General features: G+C 42.7%; 1 protein-coding gene across 1 annotated transcript in view; it reads left to right on the top strand.

The window, feature by feature from the left end:
• The first annotated feature begins 2,244 nt into the window (after nt 1-2,244).
• LOC119968911 (cell surface A33 antigen-like) overlaps nt 2,245-21,316 on the top strand; it is a 56,417-nt gene continuing 37,345 nt past the window's right edge. Inside the window, exon 1 of the mRNA XM_038801891.1 lies at nt 2,245-2,439. Within this exon, the coding sequence (XP_038657819.1) occupies nt 2,406-2,439 (34 nt within the window). The 5' untranslated portion in view covers nt 2,245-2,405. The remainder of the gene's footprint in view (nt 2,440-21,316) is intronic.

Below are 21,316 nucleotides of genomic sequence, written 5' to 3'. Positions count from 1 at the left end.
AGTAACATGTCCCACCGAGGTGTGTGTATCTGCGCTAGTGGATGGAGGGGACTGCTGTGCCGTGACTATAATAATAATAATCTTTATTATTGTCACAAGTAGGCTTACATTAACACTGCAGTGAAGTTACTGTGAAAAGCCCCTAGTCGCCCCATTCCGGCGCCCGTTCGGGTACTCGGAGGAAGAATTTAAAATCACTAATTCACCTAACAGGGACGTCTTTCGGAACTTGTGGGAGGGAACGGGAGCACGGAAACCCACGCAAGCACGGAGAGAACGTGCAGACTCTGCACAGACAGTGACCCAAGCCGAGACTCGAACCTGGGTCCCTGGCGCTGTGAAACAACAGTGCTAACCACTGTGCTACCACGCACCTCGTAGCTCTTCTCTGAGGTGGTTTCCTGGGGGTCAGGGGAGTAGTGCCACCCAGGATGGGCTGGTGCCGTCGGCTGGAGGACCAGGGGAGAATGGACATGTGGTCAGTGGGAGGGATGGCTCAGTCAGTCAGGCAATAGCAACCCATGTTTGACAAGTCCCACGGGTGGAGGCCGGTGGTTCCTCACGTCTGCAGTATCAGCCAGCCTCTGCGTGGGTGACCCCAGTCACCTCCAGGGTATGGTCCTTGAAGGAGGTGAGGATTCTTAAATCTGGCACCCCTCTGCAAGTCTGGGCCCTCTCCCGACGGTTATCGGAGAGCTTTTGCTGAGCAGACACAGAGGGGCATCATTAGCCACGCGCATGGTTCACAGTGGTGGGAAGTGGGTTGGGGTGGGTTGAAGGGGGTGAGGGAGTGGAGGGAGGGTTGGGGTTGCATGGAGAGTGGGGGGGTGGATTCTCCCTTGGTTGGGGGGGGGGGGGGCTGAGGACGTTGGTGCCTACTCAGTCGTGCTGCCCGGTTTAGGTCGTTATCCTTTTTCCAGCACGGAGGCCCGCCCTCCTGGTCACACTCCCCGAGCTGACAGCTGCTGTCACCACATTCCAGGCAGCACTGGCTGCCTGATGGCTCACCCTCTGGGGAACAGGACATCCCTCCTGGCCTCCACTGCATCTAAGACTGTCCCCGAATCTTGGGACTGGTCTCCTCGCCGCCATTATTATGAGCTGGCTGGGGTTGGCTGCGCAAGTGCACCTTAAGTGTTGCTCGACCTTGTTAGGGGGGGGTTGGCGAGCATGGTCTCGGCGAATCAGCTGGTGAGCCCTCATTTGGGGCGAGAAGCCCGTGAGGCCTCGTTCAGTGGACCAATTAACGTTGAATAGCGTTGCCAGCCTTGCTGAGCTGAGCGCCGGGAAACATGCGTCAATTCTGCTCACTATCACACTTAGAAATCTTTCCGGAGAATCATGTCTGCTGTCTTTGAGAAGCTTCACTAGAATCTTGCCAAGGAACGCGGCATTGAAGTACATGGAATTGTTAGACTTTGAAGTATTAACATAATATATACTAACGAAACTCTCCAGGAAAATATAGGGGTTGTCTATTGAATGAAGTACTTTTGTATTGGCATGTTAAATTTTAATTATTGCCAAATAACCGCTCTGGTACTGAAAATTTGAAGGTGCAGTGTCTCATACCTTCAGATTTTATTGTTGGAGGTTTTGTAAGAAAAACTTTTTCTTAGTCTCTTTTATCTGTCCATCTTAATCCCATTTTCTTTCACATCCTGTGCCTGATTTGACATAGAATTAAATATTCTAGTTTACACTCCCAGGACTCCACACTGCCGATGAACAATTCCTCAATTCGTTTAAGGTGCACAGTTGCTTGTCCTATTCAGACTTGTCCCACGTCAGAAATTGTTCTCTAATTATAGATAACGCCCTGTGCAAAATTCCCACAGAAATTGTTGTGTGGGTAAATGCAACGAATGGGTAGCTGGCTGATAAAAGTCGTCTCATTTACCTGACTTAAAAAGCAAGTCAGGTAGCGTGTGGTACAGTGGGGACATTCTTCGGCACTTTGATCATTCAATTAGATTAGCTTCGAAACTCATGAACGCCCACCAGTCAACAAAAAACTGGTTTCAGAAACTTACACCCGAATATTATTAGCTTGTAGGAAAATGCAACTATCATTTAGAGGTGAAAACTTTTAGGAAACAGTGATTGACGAGGGTACTAAATATTTTGTACGTATTGAAATTAAACTTTTTTTTTGCTCTCACGAATGTTTACTTCAGCTTCCCCAACACCTAGCCCCAATCAAAGTCAAGGAGGTGTGCAGTGCTCCAATGAGACACTCCCTTCAATGATTGACATGTTCCCAGTCTTCCGGGAGGAATCTATCTGGCAGTGAACAAGAGCAAGGTGGAAGGTTATCGCCAAACCAATACCTTTTATTTACACTCGTTCCGAGGACAGAATCGCCTCTTTTAAACAACTTTGGATTGCTAAAACTTGGCAGAAGAATGTTTGTTCAAGTTGGATTGACCCTATTTTCTGGTAGGTGTTTAAATTAATGAGTATTTTCGGAATCATGGCTGCTGGCCACACCTTGCATAGAAGCTACAGGGGGGGAAACCCTGGGTTTCGAATATACCTGAGAATGGAGTTTGGTCAGATAGCGTGCATTGCATTTATCGTATTGGTTAATTGTGACTGCGGAATAACTGCTCCGATCGCTTCGTTTTTGCTCCAATTTGCCCTCCCCACACCTTTTTGTTGTTGTTACTTTTAGGCACTTTTTTTTCTTACAGCTACTTCCTCATTCGGAGAAGCTGCCAAACCAGAGCAGACTTAATTACTAAACTGCCTGGAGAGAGAGAGAGAGAGCGAGAGCATTATACAAATACTTTACTGTTCATTAAGAACGGCTAAGGAAGATCAATGACTGCCCATCTTTTAATGAAGAGTCGTGATTCGATTTGTCATATTGGCTGTAAGGAAGTGTTGCACTGTAACATATACAGTTTAAAAAAAAGTATTTCGATAGGTAATATTTAGACATGGCCGTGAGGTCAGGTGTTGATGTCAGCTCGGATCTGGTATGTCTCTCTCTCGTGGGGACCCCGAGTTGGATTACATTTGAATTGGTTTTTGAAGCAAGCAAGGAGATGGATTAAGGGCCTGCCCTGTTTGTAACTCTTGAGAAAGGAACAACATTAAATTATAAAAATGAGCTTTTGTCTAAATTTATGTTATGATCTAATTTCTTGCTTTGGGTAGATGTGGGTGACAATCTTGTGTACTAAGAAAAAAACACACATTTCAAACATTGCCTGACTGGATTTGTCATTCGCAAGGTCGCTGAGGCAGGAACTCCTCTCCTGCCCACTTGTCATTAAAAGTTACAACTTCCCCTCGGTCACATTAGTCACAATTGTACTAACATGTTACAATTATTCATCAATTCAATAATTTAATTAACATGCCTGATCGATACATATGAATTAGGAGTAGGAGTAAGCCACTTGGCCCTTTGAGCCTGCTCCACCGTTCAATGGGATCATGGCAATTCTGATTGTAACTTCCAACCCACGTTTCTGATAACCTTTCATCCTCTTGTTACTCCAGCATCTACCTAGCTCTGCCTTAACAATATTCAAAGACTCTGCTTCCACTGCCTTTTGAGGAAGAGAGGACCAAAGACTTGTGACCCTCAAGAGAAAAAAGTTCTCCATCTCTGTCTTAAATGAACAACCTTTTAGTTTTAAAGTGACCCCTAGTTCTCAATTCTAGGACACAGGAAATATCCTCTCCACATGCACCCTGTCAATACCCCCCACAGGATCTTAAAGGATTTTATCAATTCAGCTCTTCTTCTAAACTCTAGTGGATACAAACCTAACTTCTCTAATCTTTCCTCTTAAGACAAACTGCCCATTCCTGGTATTAGTCCAGTAAATCGACTCTAAACTGCTTCTAACATATGTACATCTTTCCTTAAATAAAGATACTGTATACAATACCCCAGATGTGGTCTCACCAATGCCCCGTACAACTAAAGCAGAACTTCCATTTGTTGTGAGGGAATTAATCACATTCCATTAGCTTTCCTAATTACTTGCTATACCTGTTATGACTCAATCATGTAATTGCAATAGTGACATAGTTAATCAGATGTTTGTACATTAAGGTTGGGGATGACTAGGTGTGGTGGGCTTGCAACAAAAGGAAGGGCAAACTTGAATTCAAATAATGTATTTCACCATCTGGAGGCATCCCCCAAAACGCTTTGCAATGAGGTTTTATCAAAGTGGAGCCACTGTCGTAACATGGGGAAGGTTGGTAATTAATTTCCTCACAGCAAGGTCCCACAAACCGCAATGAGATAGTTGACCAGAAAATTGGTTCCTTCTGGGATTAATAGAGGATGAATGTTGGCCTAAACATTGGGAGAACCTTTCCGCTTCACTCAATAGGGCAAAGGAACTATACCCTCCCCTTGAGCAGGCATTTGTCTCAACTCAAAAATGTCACCTCCCACAATGCAGGACTCCTTCAGCACTCTACAAGAATGTTCTTTGCAATTTCATTTTGTTCTTGTTGCCACTGACAAGTGTACTACAATGTGTCATTGGCAGAATGAAATAAGATGATGCCAGAAACTGGGTGTGACTGAAACTTGTGGTATCATTACATAATTGTTTTATATATTTGTTTCCCATAATCTTACACTAAGAAATTAAATAACCTGGTGACTTAAATACAGCTTATTTTACTACTGTTTCTAAACATTAGTTGACAATTTATTATTTAAGCAAAAAAAATTGTTTAAAATCATAAATGTCACAGAACAGAAGGAAGCACTTAGTCCATTGTAGATGGGCTGGCTCCTTGAAATTAACTATCTGATTAATCTGATATCCCCATCTTTTCCCTATAACCATGCGTATATATTTCTTTTCAAAGTTATTAAATCTGCTTCCATCACCTTTTCAGCAATGCATTCCACATCATAACATTGCCTAAAAAGGGTTTTCTTCATGTCACTTAACATAAGAACTTCTGGTTCTTTTGCCAATTACCTTGAATGGGTGTGCTCTTGTTACCGATCCTTCAAGCAGAGTGTAAACAATATTTTCCTTAGTTGCTCTATCAAAACTTTTTCAAGACTTTGGACACCTCTATCAGATCTCCCCTTAACTCCCTCTGCTCTAAGCAGAACAATCCCAATTTCTATTGTTACTGTTTTAAAATAAATTTAGAGTACCCAATTATTTTTATTCCAATTAAGGGGTAATGGGGCAATTGTGCATGGCCAATCCACCTAACCTGCACATCTTTGGGTTGAGGGGGTGAAGCCCACGCAGACACGGGGAGAATGTGCAAACTCCACACGGACAGTGACCCAGGGCCAGGATCGAATCTGGGTCCTCAGCTATCTATTGTGCCACCGTGCTGCCCAAGTTAGATTTGCAAACAAAATCCCTGGCCTTCTCCTCATGGCTCTTCCTTTCCAGAAAATAGTCTTAAATACCTTGATTGAATCTGCCACCACCACATTCTCCGCCAGTGCATTCCGAATCCCATCATTCCTCAGGCCCATTGTTTCTCTTGCCACTTACCTTAAATCGGTTCCCTCTTGTTCTCAATCCTACCACCAATGGGAACAATTCTTTCCCATCTACTCTGTCTGGATCTCGTGATTTTGAATACCTTTATCAAATCTCTTCTCACCCTTCTCTGAGGAAATCCCAACCTCTCCAATCTATCTATGCAATCGACGTTCCTCAAGCCTGGAACCATTTTTGTGAACCTGTTCTGCACTGTCTCTAATACTTTCACACATTTCCGAAAGTGTAGCCACCAGGACTGTTTTTACAGGTTTAACATGACTTCCTTGCTTTTTTATTCTATGCCTCTATTAATAAATCCAAGAGGCTGCACCCATTATTAACTGTGCTACAAATCTGCCTGCCACCTTCAGTGACTTTTATGCACATATACCCCCAGGCCTCTTTGATCCCTTTTAGAATTTTACCCATTTTGGAATTCTACACTTTAATTTATAATGCATTTCCATGTTCTTTCTACCAAAATGAATCACCTCACACTTTTTACATTGAATTTCACCTGCCAGTTGTCCACCCATTCCACTAACTCGCCTTTTCTTTCGACGTTTAATGTGATCTTCCTCACTGTCCACAATGCTTCCAACTTTTGTGAAACTGCAATTTTTGAAATTGTGCCATGTGCACCAACGTTTAGGTCATTTTTATAAATCAAGTATGTTGTGCAGCACTTTTCAAATCCTTTTTGGAAACCCATGGAAACCACATCAACATCATTACCTTGATCAGCCCTCTCTGTTGCCTCGACAAGAAACTTCAAGTTAGTTAAACACAATCTCCTCAACAAATGTGTGCTGGCTTTCCTTAATTAACCCATATTTTCCCAAGTGGCTACTTCATTTTGTCCCAAATTATTGTTTCTAGAACCTTTCCCACCACCGAGGTTAAACTGACTGGCTTGTAGTTACTCAGTCACCAGCAGTAAAATAATTTATTTTCTTGCACCGGAAATAAATTCATTTACATGGTAAAATTGTTCAAAAGAAAACTAAAACATGTGAAATTGCTGTTTGCAGGAACACAGGTCTGAATCTTGTGCTGTAACAATTCTGTTGTTTGATTATCATTCTTCACATTTCCTTGTGAATTGTGAGCTTACGAATATCAATAAACTCTCTACCTGTTTATTACACGTTAATTAGGGAGGCCTCTAACACTAATGTGCAACTTTGAACACTTGAATATTATTTATTATTGCAAGTCACAAAACAACTGTCTTGAGTCATGGATTGTAGTATACTGTAGTGGAACATTTTAAATTAAATAAACCTCATTCTCTACTAATTCCACAGTACTGCGAAAGGTTACCTGTATAAATCCAATTCATATATGCAAACCAGCACCGTATGTTTTTAAAAGTCAATTACAGCTGAACTTTGGAAAATTAACTTTCACATCAACTGTCAAGAAATGGTTCTTCAGATAATTCCAATGCTATTGACTTTTGTCCTTTCAGGAGTTTGTTTCGTGAACTGACCATGCTTTCTGAAGAATCTCTCATTGATCTTAAATTTGTCCTTTCACTAGACTGAATCTGGGTAATCTTTTGGTTGAAACTCATCTTCTGAGTTATTTTTCTATTCTATTTACTATCATATTCACCTTTTGAAATCATAAGATCTAGAAGCCGCAGTAGACCTTTCAGCCCATTGAGTCTGTTCCTTCATTCAGTGAGATCATGACTGATCTGATATAAAAATTCTCAACTCCACTTTCCCACCTTATCCCCATAACATATGATTCCCTTACTGATTTATAAATCTGCCTATTCTCGACATTGAACATCCTTAATGACCCAGCTTCAACAGCCCTCCACAGATTCACTGCCCTCAGAAGAAATTCCTCCTCATCTCTGTCTTAAATGGATGATCCTTTATTCTGAGATTATGCCCTCTGGTCCTCGACTCTCCCACAAGAGGAAACATCCTCTCAGCATCTACCCTTTACAGTCCCCTGAGAATCCTCTATGTCTCAAATAAGATCACCTCATTCTTCTGAACTCAAAATGTGTACAGGCCCAACTAACTCAACTCTCCTCATCAGAAAATTCCTCCATACTGGGATCAACGTAGTGAACCTTCTCTGGACTGCCTCCAATGTCAGTATATCTTTTCTTGGATACGGAGACCTAAACTATTCACAGTATCCAGGTGTGGTCTAACTAGTACCTTGGATAGTTTTATTCTACATTGTTTACCGGTCTCCTTCCAACTGTAAGGGCCCTTCCTGTTGATTCCTTATTTCCTATTTTATTTTGTTATCATTTTTGATCCATGGATCTTTAATGGATTATACCTTTTAAGTTGAGCAGAGAAAGTGAGGAACTTAAAAGTTTCAAAATAGTACACTGTGCTATGAAGTTTTAGAGTTTGAACAGCAGAACCCAGACTTTATGGCACCCAAAAGATTGGAGGGATTTGGTTCGATTCGTTGGCTGGTGGCCAATGGTTTGGCCAGGGACATTACCCTGCCCGGCAACAGACAGCATTACGATCCTGCCAGGTGGGGTTTTCAGAGGACCCGGGAGTACGCTTCTGGACTCCAAAAGGGGAAGCTGTGTTGCTCTCTCTCTTTTTTTCTCTCCAATGTTGGCTCCTTGCAGTTGCTGTGAATTTACAGAGAAGTTGCTGGACCCTCCAGGTGGAAGCAGCTCTCTCTCTCTCTTTCTCTCTGCTCTGCTGCCTACTGGCTAAAGGAATAAATCTCTAAATCCTGATGAGTCTACAGTGAAATCCACTATAAACAATGCAAAGACATCATCCAACTAGAGGCCTAGACTGAAACAGAGACTTTATCATTCTTAATATTTTTTTACACCCCTCTTTCGCCTTGTTTGTGTGTAGAGCATGGGGTGAGTTAAAATAGAGGGATATAAATTAGATGGCAGCTAACCAGTTGTATTTGTTGCCTATTTATTTATAGTTGCTGTTTTATGAATTTTCTTTTTATAAATTTAGAGTACCCAATTATCTTTTTCCAATTAAGGGACAATTTAGCATGGCCAATCTACCTACCTTGCACAACATTGCGTTGTGGGGGTGAAACTGACGCAGACATGGGGAGAATGTGCAAACTCAACAAGCACAGTGACCCGGGGTTGGGACCAAACCCTGGTCCTCAGTGCCGTGAGGCAGCAGTTCTAATCATTCCGCCACGGTTGCCGCCCAACTGTTAATAAAAGTTAATTTGAGTTTAAATTTACAAACCTGTTATTGGGCAACCAAAGACTTGGGGTATTTTTTTTAAATTATAAGTTAATTTCAACTGTTTTGTGACTCTGAGTCAAGTGGGGCTGGAAGTAGCACAGTGGTTAGCACAGTGGCATCACAGCGCCAGGGTCCCAGGTTCGATTCCTGGCTGGGTCACTGTCTGTGCGGAGTCTGCACATTCTCCCTGTATCTGCGTGGGTTCGGTTTCCTCCCACTAGTCCAGAAAGACGTGCTTGTTAGGTAATTTGGACAGTCTAAATTCTCCATCTGTGTACCTGAACAGGCACCGGAATGTGGCAACTAGGGGCTTTTCACAGTAACTTCATTGCAGTGTTAATGTAAGCCTACTTGTGACAATAAATATTATTATTATTAAGAATTTATGGGCAGCACGGTGGCCTAGTGGTTAGCACAACCGCCTCACGGCGCTGAGGTCCCAGGTTCGATCCCGGCTCTGGGTCACTGTCCGTGTGGAGTTTGCACATTCTCCCCGTGTCTGCGTGGGTTTCGCCCCCACAACCCAAAAAGGTGCAGAGTAGGTGGATTGGCCACGCTAAATTGCCCCTTAATTGGAAAAAATAATTGGGTAATCTAAATTTATTTTTAAAAAAAAAAGAATTTATCATGCATTAGCTCAGGGTGTCGTAATACAAGGCTGAGAAAACATTTTCAGTTTTCTCTCAAGTGCAAATAATTGACACTGGCTTTGTGTTGTTCTCGGGCACTGCCTCCAACATTTTAACGTGTGACTTAGTGATCAGACTGGACACGGGTTTAACCAGACTACTATAACATTTGGTCTTTGACTTCCATTTTACTAATCTTTTGATGTGGTTCAACATTTTACTGCTTTTGTGGATACCAATCAGTGTGCAACATTGAGTCCCGGTAAGACTCGTGGTCGACTTCAACATCACCCCTGTTTGAGCTAATGCAATATACATAGCTGATGAGCACATCACACTTGTCCATGTTCAATTTAGTTTATCTTTAATCCATCCTCCTCATTGTTGTTTTTTGGATTGTTTCTTCAGTGTCTATTGTTGCTCCAACTTTAGTTTAATTGGGATTTTAAACCAGTTTGCATTAAGTATCCCAATGCAAGCCGGTGATGTTAATCAGAAACATTTACAGGTACCAACAACAAACTACAGAGTACAACCCCATGTAACTAACTTCAACAAACATCTGTTGCTTCCTGATCTGTCATTTTTAAAGATCCATTCCTACAAATGCCAGATGTGATGAATGGAGGATTTTAGGAAAATTGGATTATTATAAATGTATTGGGAAATTTAAAGGTTAAAAGCCTGGGGTTAGAGTGAGATTGACTGCAGTGGTCCTGTTTTTTGTTTTAAAAGGATTCTGTTTTGTAAGGCCTGGGGAGCTTTGAGCAGCCAGAAAATGAAATTGACAGAGGAATGTGTTTTTCAGTCTGGGCTAATGCACTGTGGTTTGATTGGGGATAGTCCCTGCAGTGGGACAGTTCCTGAAGGGGGAGGGGGGGGGGGGTGGGTGATGATGTCAGTGCTGGATGGAGCTACGAGGGAGATTTTTGAGAGCATTTGAAGAGGCTTTATCTGGCTACCATAGAGTCCGCAAGTAAAGACTATTTTCAGCCAGTAGGATAGTTTTTAAAAAGTTATATTTTTAAGCAGAGCAGTCTTGTCTGAAGACGAGAGGTTGAAACAGCCCAGTTGTGCTATTTGAAGACATTTAGCCAGAGTCAGCAGGGCTCTAACCGGGGCCAAATCTGTTTTGCAGAGCAATCAGCACTATATGCCCTGCTGAATTTTAAGCTGGATTGAGAGCTGTATATTGCTTTCCTTATTGTTTAATGGGGAATTGAGTAGTAGTGTTCAGGGGTGTTGTATTTTATATTTTCCCCACGTCTTGACTGTGATAGAGAAATTCAAACAGCATTCATTAGATAAGCAAAACTGAACTTTATTCACTAATTAGAACTGCTAGCAGAAATGGCAGAAACTTGGAAAGTCGGAAGGCAGTCAATTACAAACTGCGGAGTCCGTCCCAAGTCTGCGATAGTACAGAAAAGAAGGCGATTCTTATACATTATAGGATCAAGATAACATGAATACAACTCGGTTAGGAATTTGATCAAAAGTAAAACATAAATAATAATCGTTACAATGGCGGCACCTTGCTGACCTCCAGGGGACTTGAGTTTCATATCATTATCTTGTCTTTGTTTTAAGAAAGGGAAGAAGTTGTTTACATACAGGAAGAGACAGTTGTTCAGCTTGTTATGTATTGAGACTACTTCTAGTTCCAAGCCTTATCTAGACTCTCAGAGTCACCCGGTTCCCATGGACAGGCTATCTCTGTGTATTCTGTGCCTTAGGTTAAATTCAATTGTACCAAGAAGACTTGACTAGTTTTCCCATCATGCCATTATTTGCTTCACACAATACCACACTCCCCCCTTTTGTCATATCATGACAACTAGCTAAATAGGTATATCCATGATTCATTTGAAAATGCATTTACACAAGCAGGAAAGCAATCCTATCCCTAATAGCATTAGTAGAAGTAGAAAAAAGGCCTTAAAGATCCAATCAAATAATCCATGACCCAATCACCCTAGCCAATCCGGCGGGTTATAGTTGTGAAATTCACTGCCAATTTCTTGAATTTGAGCAGCCTGTCTCTTAACATGGTCGGCCAGGTTAGTGATATTTTCAGAGCCATCTGGAATGTAAGTACAGCACTCTTGGCCTATGATAGCGCACGTTCCTCCCTGCGAGGCTAACAGATAATCCAAAGCCAGTCGATTTTGTAATGCCACGGTCCGGACAGCCACTAGCTCAGCTGAGACCTCGGCCAGTGCCTGTCCAGTGTCCCTGGCTTCTGTTGCAGTTATGTTTGCCAGATGTTCCAATGCTGAGGCCATGTAGATCAGTTCGTTCATGCCTTGCCCGTTCCGTTTTAGAAATTGCTCTTTTTGCTCGCGAGGGGGAGTGCTTAAGGATGGGTCGGTGATGCATTTGGGGTATGACATATCCTAAAAAGCAGGATTCTGTCCAATCAATGGGGAGCCACGGATATGCTTTAGTGCCACATATGAAATAGGTTCCATTGTAGGCTGTAAAATCATCAGCTGATGTCATCCAGGGGATTATATTGGTAGGTTGCACCTACTTTTCCCCATTAACTTTCCTTTCCCTGATTTATTAAAACATATGGAACCTTGAACATTATACGAGTGGACAGTGAGGGAGGGTGGAGTCAGGACATGATTATAGGTAGGTTGATACGAAGCTGAAAATTTAGTCATGTCATAGCCAGCAGATCTCCATATTTTCATATTCTCCCTATCTCCCCTGATGCCTGTTTGATTTTGTCGTAAAATCCATTCAACTGTTTCTGTGGTATGAAAGGGGAGGGATTGGAGAGGTATTCCTTCCCTTGAATGGACGGGGATATGGGTACAAACCCAACACTTGCTAATATTCAATTTTTTGGCGTAAAGATATGACATATGTAAATAGGTATTGGAAGGCAGGTCTCGTTTAGTTCGTTTTTTTTACTACCGAGTGGCCATCAAGGCTAAGTAGTCCAGAAAGTCCAAAAATTATACTGAAGATCTTCATCCTGTGTTCTCGTCTGGGTTGGAGACTATCTTCTTGCAATCGGGTAGATGTATCCAACTTGAACGTCCTTCAAGTTTGACCGAAGTTGGCGTAGTCAGTAGTACGAGGAATGGTCCGCTCCAGCGTTGTCCTAGTTTCTTTCTGTCCCAGTTTTTTTACCCACACGAGGTCTCCGGGTTTGACCACTGGATATCGAGGGACGGCTGTCCCTGTCGTTACTGGTAGATGTACCTGTTTTACCTGTGAGTGAAGAAACTTCAAAGAAAGTGTTAATTGATTCAAATAGTTCTGCATTTGTTCCCCCATCACATGGAGGTCTACTCCCTCTAGGGGTTTTTCATGGGCATCCCAGGGAGTCCTCATTGGCCGACCATAGTCTATCTCTGCAGCTGACAGTCCGGTCCGCGGATGGGGAGTCACTTGCATGTGAAACAGTGCCAAAGGTAATACTTTTAGCCAATTTAATCCAGTTAATTTAGATAATTTTTCTTTTAAAGTCCCGTTGGCTCTTTCCAGAATTCCTGCTGCCTGCGGGTGATACGCGCAGTGCAGTTGCTGTTTAATTACAAGGACTTTGCACAATTCAGTATTGATCCGAGCTACAAAATGTGGTCCATTGTCTGAGCTCACCATTTTGGGTACCCCAAAACAAGGAATGACTTCCGTTAACAACAACTTCACTACTGTATGTGCCGTACAATTAGTGGTGGGGAAGGCTTCAATCCATTTACTGAACACATCGATTATTACTAAACAATATTTATAACACTGTGCTTTTGACAATTCAATAAAATCAAGCTGTATACAAGCAAAAGGATCATCTGGCAAGGGGGTGGTCCCGGAGGACCTTTAATACCTTTACTCTTATTATGTTTCATGCAAATGACGCATCGATCCAGCCGCGTTTGTGCTGCTGTATTCAAATCTGGGTACCACCAAGTTTTTAGGAGTAGCTGTACCACTCCCTCCTTGCCAAGATGGGTACAAGAATGCAAATAATTAACAAGTAACGGCAATAAAGAATTCGGAATACAAACTTGACCAACTGGAGTCAGCCAGAGGTCTCGTGTCAAGGAGTGCGAACACCTCATTGACTTCCATAGTGTTCACTCAGAATCAGAGGCGTCCCTCTGTAAATTTTGAACTTCAGCTATCTCTGGCATGCCCTTCGTCCGTAATGTAGGTACCTGGTTTAGAGCCTGATTAGCCCCACTGGGAACAATTAAAGAGGTTGCTGAAGCTGCAGTTTTAGCAGCTGAATCAGCACGGGCATTTCCTAATTGAACAGGAGTGTCACCCTTCGTGTGCGCAACACATTTAATAACTGCCAATTGACGGAGAAGCTGAATAGCATCGAGGAGATTTTTAACCCAAAGTGCATTTTGAATGGGAGTTCCAGCAGAGGTGAGAAAACCTCGCTGTTGCCAGAGGCGGCCGAAATCATGGGGTCACGCCAAAGGCATACCTAGAATCAATGTAAACATTAGTACTTTTGTCTGTGGCCAAAATACATGCTCGAGTAAGGGCGAATAGCTCGGCTTTTTGTGCAGAGACAGGGGTCTAGAAGGCTGCTGCTTCCTGCACGTCAGTGTCGGTTACCGCAGCATATCCCGACTGTGGGACGCCAAATTGGGAAATGGAAGAACTGCCATCAACATAAAAAATTAGATCTGGATTATCAATAGGCCTGTCTGTTAAATCCGGGCGAGGTGCGGTAAGGAAGTGATTCCGAAGTAAACAATCGTGTGGTGGTTAAGGTTATCAGGGGGCTGTTCGAGGAACACAGCAGGATTTAAGGTTGAACAATAATGAAAAGAGAGGTAGGGGTTTTGCAATAGTGAAACCTCATAGCGGCTCAATCGCGCTTGAGTCAGATGCTGGGTTTGCTGAGATGTTAGGAGAGCCACGATAGTATGTGAAGTATGCACTTGTACTGGCTGGTGAAGGGTTAGATTAGAGGCTGCCTGGACTAACAAATGGACAGCAGTAAGAATTTGGGTGAAAAGGTCTGTCATACATAGGTCGTGTGCTGGGGCGATAGCCAGGGCATTTTTCAGAGTAATAAAAGATTGCTTTGCTGAATCAGGTAGTTCAAACTTAAGAGGAGCATTTTGAGAAGAATACGGAGTTAATTCTTTAGTATGTACAGTAACATTAGGAATCCATTGTCTGCAAAAGTTCACTAATCATAAAAAGGCTCGCACCTGCTTGGGCGATGTAGAAAATGGGGTCTGCAATATAGGAGTAATGCGTTCTTGAGTAAGGGAGCGATCAGTAGCACTAATTAGGACATCAAAAAATTTGACTTGTCGTTGGCCTTTATGAACTTTAGCGGGCGGGATCACATATCCCCATGAATGGAGACGGATGAGCAGGTAAAAGGTGTCACGCTGGTTAGTGATGAAATCAGGGCTGGCAAGGAGTAAGTCATCAACATATTGAATGATGGTGGAGCCACCAGGAGGTGCTAATGTCGCTAACTGGGTGTGCAATGCCTGTGAGAAAAGGGTTGGAGAATGAATGAAGCCCTGTGGAAGTCGAGTCCAAGTGTATTGCATTCCCTTAAATGTAAAGGCAAACAAATACTGTGATTCAGGGGCGAGGGGTATCGCAAAAAAAGGCATGTTGCAAATCAACAAGGGTAAAAATAGTCGCTTCCGGTTGGACATTGCTAAGGATTGTCGCTGGATTTGGGACAATGGGCATGTAAGGGTTCAACTATCTGATTAATAAGCCGGAGGTCTTGGACTAAACGCTATTCGGATGGTCTACCTATCTTAGGAAGTGGAAGAATCGGGGTGTTACAGGGCGATTGGCATGGTATCAAAATTCCCTGTTGAAGGAACGATTGAATCAGAACCGAGACTCCTTCTCCAGCCTCGGGCCGCAAAGGGTACTGTGAAATAGAGGGTAAGGGCATGTCAGGTTTGATTCTAATAACAACAGGAGGGACATTAGTGAGACCAACTTCGTGTTTGGAGGCTGCCCATAAATCTGTGGGTAGTTCAGGAGTCGTATATTGGGTTGAATGATGATGGTGCAGTGTGCCAATGTGGACAAATGGGCGTTTAAAATATTCTAAAGTGCCTGCGGGTAGGGTTCGACTATCATTAAGGAAAGGATCAGCTTGTCCACTTAGTGCAGCTGCCAGAAATCCCAAGGATTTGGCACTATAGCCTTCGTTGACAGAAAGGGTCACGTGGGGTGACACAAGTCTCGACTGACGCCATAGGCTGTGGGGTAAATCGACAAGAAAGGGAGACCCTTTTTTTGTCTTGGTAAATGCTCTCCAAATCGGGCGAGGTTACTGTATGATCGTAGCAAAGAGTGACATGTGGATTGGGAATATCTAAGGGAGGTGAAAAGTGTGAGGGATCAAAATCAATCGACCACCACTGTGGAGTAGTGAATAGGGGAAAGTTTCGAAGCTGGGCCTGCGGGATAGGTGATATAGTAATGCGGTTATCAAGGCTTGGGTCACTATATTCTCTCATCTGGACTCTATCGGGTGTTTTAAACAGTGGTACTCAGGGTTAACGTTAGCTGCCAGCATAGAACACAGAGCAATCAGGCGCAGGCTCAGAAGTTATTAAATTCTGCAGCTGGTGACCTCGTATTTGAGACAGTTCTATAAACATACCATTATCAATGCATGTATTACCGCTCCGAATTTGCAGTGTCTAATCAGCAACTTTCTAATCAAGGTGGATAGCCTAACTTGGTTCTTTTCCATATGCGCATTCCGTTTTCAAGACCTGTCAATTCTATACTTAATTTTAATTCTTTATCCTGCCAGCTGGCTAACAAGGAAGCATCCTTCAATTTTGGACAATATTCCCTCCATAGAGCAACTCACTTTTTAGCAGTTGACGCCCTATTATTTTCCTAAATCACTTGTTGAGCTTCTATTACTGTTGATAGGTCTTTTTAGTTGTTCACACAGCGTTTGCAGTACGCTGCCATTTTAAAAAGTTGTATCTAAAGTTTTACCCATTGCCCACTTTGTCTGATGCCAGATGGTCCTTCCGATTACAATTTTAACAATTGATTAAGGAAATTACGTGTGTGATGTTTTATGTCAGGGTCCGCACGCTTTTTGCCCTGTTTATGTGTTATTAAGCAGAGTTATCCGCATCTGCAGGAGATTATAATTTAAATCATGGAGTAATCGCGCTCCATGCAAACCAATTAACAGCTCGAAGGTGACACTGTAAAGATTCTATGTAACCCGCCTTACAAAGTTAACGGGAACCTTTTATCGCGAAGGTTTCAGGTAATAACAAAGACCATGTTGGCATCGATATCTCTTTACCTCTTTCAAATCATCACAGCTTGAAACATAATTTTTAAAGTCAAAGTCTGAAAAATGAAATATGAATTCTTTCCCTCTCTCTCTTATCTATCTCTCTCCCTCTCTACATAACTCTGTCTGTCTTTGGAACTCTTGTTGCTCTTTCTCTTTATCTGCCTACCTCTCCATCTCTGCCTCTCCCGGGCTCGCTCTCTTTCGCTCTCTCTAACAGTTCCTGTTTCTTGTCGCTGGCTCTCTCTCTCTCCTTCAATTTCTTCCTCTGTCTCTCTTTCTCTCTCTTGGATTCAGCCCTTGTCCTTGCGGACAAATTTTGAACAACAATTTTTCATTCTCTTTCGAAAACTTTATCTGTGTTATTCCATTTAAGTCAATTTGCACTGATTAATTTTAGAGGCATTAGCTGTTCTCTGAGATGTATTTCTTCGTTTGTCAATTCAGAAAAGACCAACTGTCTGCTGAAATGGTTAATGTTTCCTGCAGAATCTAAGGGGCGGAGAACTTGGCGTGATGCCATTTACGTCTTTTCACGCAATCTAAAAACTTATTCATATTTCAATTACTCTTATTCGTAAAGTTACTTTCTTTTAAACTGATATAGTGTGAACTGAACAACTTTGGAACATTTTGGGAAGCTTGGGAACATTTGCAAGAGGAATTATGAATGTTTTGCCATTAGTTTAAAAACAATTCGAATATGCATATTGTTGTCCTTTAGAAGAACCACTTGTTATCATAATAAGGCCAGTACAACATTCCAAGCAGTAGTCAGTTAACATCATCTGATGTACTAAATTTCGTTCAAAAACAATGTTAAAATCCAGTCATTATTGCCAGCATGCTTCTAAATTGGTAACTTATTAACTTCACTTCTATAATTTCCTTATTGTGGATCTTTTAATCAATACCTCTTAGTCAATTATCATGTTTTCCGTAGAGAAGGGTTGTTCGATATTTACGGCTTGCGTCTGTGACCGAGTGCGTGTCGCTAAGGGGGATACGTTAGCAGGAGTTTCATTGGTAATGGGATCAGAAGTGGGAGTCAGGACTTGGGAAAGTGGAATTGTAAGACCGGGGAGCGCAAAATGAGGGTGGGGTCCAGGGTTCAAATTCTCCTCGTCTTCCGTATCGCTTGAATATGAGAACATCGGCATGCCAGAGCAACTGGGAGGATCCTCCTTTCCTATAATCTTATTGGCCAGTCCTATTTTTCTGCCGGCAGGAGATTTGTTATTGCCGAATTGCTTTTTATCATTTTGACTGTTTTCCATACCAAAGTTCACATTACAATTTTAAAGTCTCCCAATTTTTCGCTTTACCGTTCACACACTCATTAATATCACTTTTGCGGGCTTTATCTCTCCAACTCATTGTGATTGTTCGTTGCGTTAAGTGGACTGTGTTGTTTTCCACTGTAAAATTAAACAATTTGAAACCGGCATTTTTTTTCCAGATTGCTTTTTTTTTTCTGCATAAATGCTATTGTCAGAGTTCCAAGTTCCCTGTGTTACCTACTGGCCAGATATCGTTACCTAATTTATTGTTTAAAGCAGCGCTGCAGCCAATCTTCGAATATTACGTTCTTGAGATGGGGTTTCTAAACACATGAAAAATAGAGGGGAGTTGCCGCTAGTTTTGTCTAAAGTTTGTCGCATAATGTCAGTAAAATGTGCCCCAGGCAAAAAATAAAAAGCTCAAACAAAATTTCTGGTACCAAATCAAATTGGAGGGTCCTTGACCCCAAAAAATTACTGACAGGGTCCCTGACCCGAAAAAATTATTGACAGGGTCCCTGACCCCAAAACTTAATCCAAGGGTCCCGGACCCAAATTTATTGACAGCCTGTATAAAATCTGATGCGGATGAAAAACGAAATCAACAAGGTCCCTGACCTGCGGCTAATTACACAAAAAAATGTACTCACAGTCAAATTTAGATTCGAGAACCGTCACCTGTTTAGTTACTTCCGTCAGGGATGAGGGGTCGCAGCACAGATCCGAGAGAGAGAGAGACCAAGGTCAATCTTGCCTTGTGCCGGCGTCCGTCTCTTTACTCCGGTCATGGCTTTGATCACTTTTTCTCAGTCCCTCATGGAAGCTCACTCAGGATATTGGATTTTTTCTCGCAGCGCCAAATGTTGTATTTTATATTTTCCCCGCGTCTTGACTGTGATAGAGAAATTCAAACAGCATTCATTAGATAAGCAAAACTGAACTTTATTCACTAATTAGAACTGCTAGCAGAAATGGCAGAAACTTGGAAAGTCGGAAGGCAGTCAATTACAAACTGCGGAGTCCGTCCCAAGTCTGCGATAGTACAGAAAAGAAGGCGATTCTTATACATTATAGGATCAAGATAACATGAATACAACTCGGTTAGGAATTTGATCAAAAGTAAAACATAAATAATAATCGTTACAATGGCGGCACCTTGCTGACCTCCAGGGGACTTGAGTTTCATATCATTATCTTGTCTTTGTTTTAAGAAAGGGAAGAAGTTGTTTACATACAGGAAGAGACAGTTGTTCAGCTTGTTATGTATTGAGACTACTTCTAGTTCCAAGCCTTATCTAGACTCTGAGTCACCCGGTTCCCATAGACAGGCTATCTCTGTGTATTCTGTGCCTTAGGTTAAATTCAATTGTACCAAGAAGACTTGACTAGTTTTCCCATCATGCCATTATTTGCTTCACACAATACCACAGGGGTAATTGTGAGCTATTCTTTTCGGGTGTGAAGTTAAGAGTTTAATATTGAGGGCAGCACGGTGGCCCAGTGGTTAGCACTGCTGTCTCACGGCGCTGAGGACCCGGGTTCAATCCCGGTCCCGGGTCACTGTCCGTGTGGAGTTTGCACATTCTCCCCGACTGTGTGGGTCTCACCCCCAAAACCCAAAGATGTGCAGGCCAGGTAGATTGGCCACACTAAATTGCCCCTTAATCGAGTAGAAACTGAACTGGACTAGCCATATAAATACTGAGGCTCCAAATGCAGGTCAGAGGCTAGGAATTCTGCAGTGAGTAACTCACCACCTGACTTCCCAGAACCTGTCCTCCATCTGAAAGACACAAATCTGGAGTGAGATGGAATACTCTCCACTTGCCTGGATGAGTAACGTTCCAACAACTCAAAGCACGATACCACCCAAGACGAAGTAACTGCTTGATCAGCACCCCATCCACCACCTTAATTCACTCCCTGCTCATTGGTGCATAATGACAGCTGTGTGTAGCAACTCAACGAGCCTCTCACAAAAGCACCCTCCGTATCCAAGACCTCTTGTTACAGAAGGACATGCGGAGCAGGTGCATGGGAATGCCACAACCAGCAGTTTCCTCTCTGAACACACACCATCTTGACTAGGAGTCATTCCTTCATAATCATTGGATCAAATCTTGGAGTGCACTCCAAACAGAACTGACATATATCCCAGATGAGTCGCAGTTGTTCAAGAAGGCAGCTCACCTCTACCTTGAGGGCAATTAGGAATGTGTAATAAATGCTGGGCTTACCAGTGATACACTCATGCCATGAAATAATTAAAAAGATTAATTAACAAAGGCTTTCATTTAGAATGTTGTCAAATGCCTTTCAAATTGGATTTGATATCCATGAGATTCGATGTCTTTGTGATAGGCTGGCAAGGTTCACTGAGGTTTCTATTCTTGATGTTGGAGGAGCACAGGTTCAGCCTTGACCACAATGTAGTCAAGTGACCTGCCAATACCACCCACTGGGGCCCATCTGAATAATTGTCACATGGATGAGGCACCAGGCAATGCTCATGGAATTATGCCCCAGCAAGATAGCAATGCCTTAGAGAGGATGAAAGGGGTTGGGGGAGAAAAATTAATTTTTTTTAATAACTTGAACTAAGAAAAAACATCTGTATTATTTAAACAAATGCAACTGATGTATTTCAATGTCATTTTTAAAAACTATTGTATCGTGTATTGTCAAACCTTGTTTTACTTTGTATGAAAATAGTGGCCCAATTTTAAATTGGCATCTTCCTTATGATGCCTAGTTGAGCTGGTCATTACAATCACTACTAGTTTGTAAATCAACTAAGCTTGTAATGGACGGAAAGCAACATGCAACAAAGTTCTTAACATTTGTTTCGTGATCTAACTGGTGGAACATTTACATGACTACCAATACACATCCCCTGATTCTTGGCTACCTGGCTATTCTTCCGCTTGTTCGTTGGCCACAAACAGGTGCCGGAACAATTGTGTGAACGGCTCCCACGTTCTGTGGAAGCCGTCGTCTGACCCTCGGATGGCGTATTTGATTTTCTCCATTTGGAGAGATTCCAAGAGGTCGGACAGCCAGTCTGCAGCTTTGGGCGGTGCTGCTGACCGCCAGCCGAACAGGATTCTACGGCGGGCGATCAGGGAGGCAAAGGCAAGGGCGTCCACCCTCCTCTCCAGGAATAGATCTGGCTGGTCTGAAACCCCGAAGACCGCCACTTTCAGGCATGGCTCCACCCTCATCCCAACCACTTTGGACATTGCCTCGAAGAAGGCTGTCCAGTACCCTGCAAGTCCGGGGCAAGACCAGAACATGTGGGCGTGGTTGGCCGGGCCTCCTTGGCACCGTTCACATCTATCCTCCACCTCCGGGAAGAACCTACTCATCGGGCTTGGAACAGGGTTCACCTCCTGGGTAAAGCTCC

This window comes from Scyliorhinus canicula, chromosome 7, assembly GCF_902713615.1.
Source record: "Scyliorhinus canicula chromosome 7, sScyCan1.1, whole genome shotgun sequence".
NCBI lineage: Eukaryota > Metazoa > Chordata > Chondrichthyes > Carcharhiniformes > Scyliorhinidae > Scyliorhinus > Scyliorhinus canicula.
The sequence above is the reverse complement of the archived record's forward strand: the minus strand, read 5'-3'. Positions and strand labels throughout refer to the sequence as shown.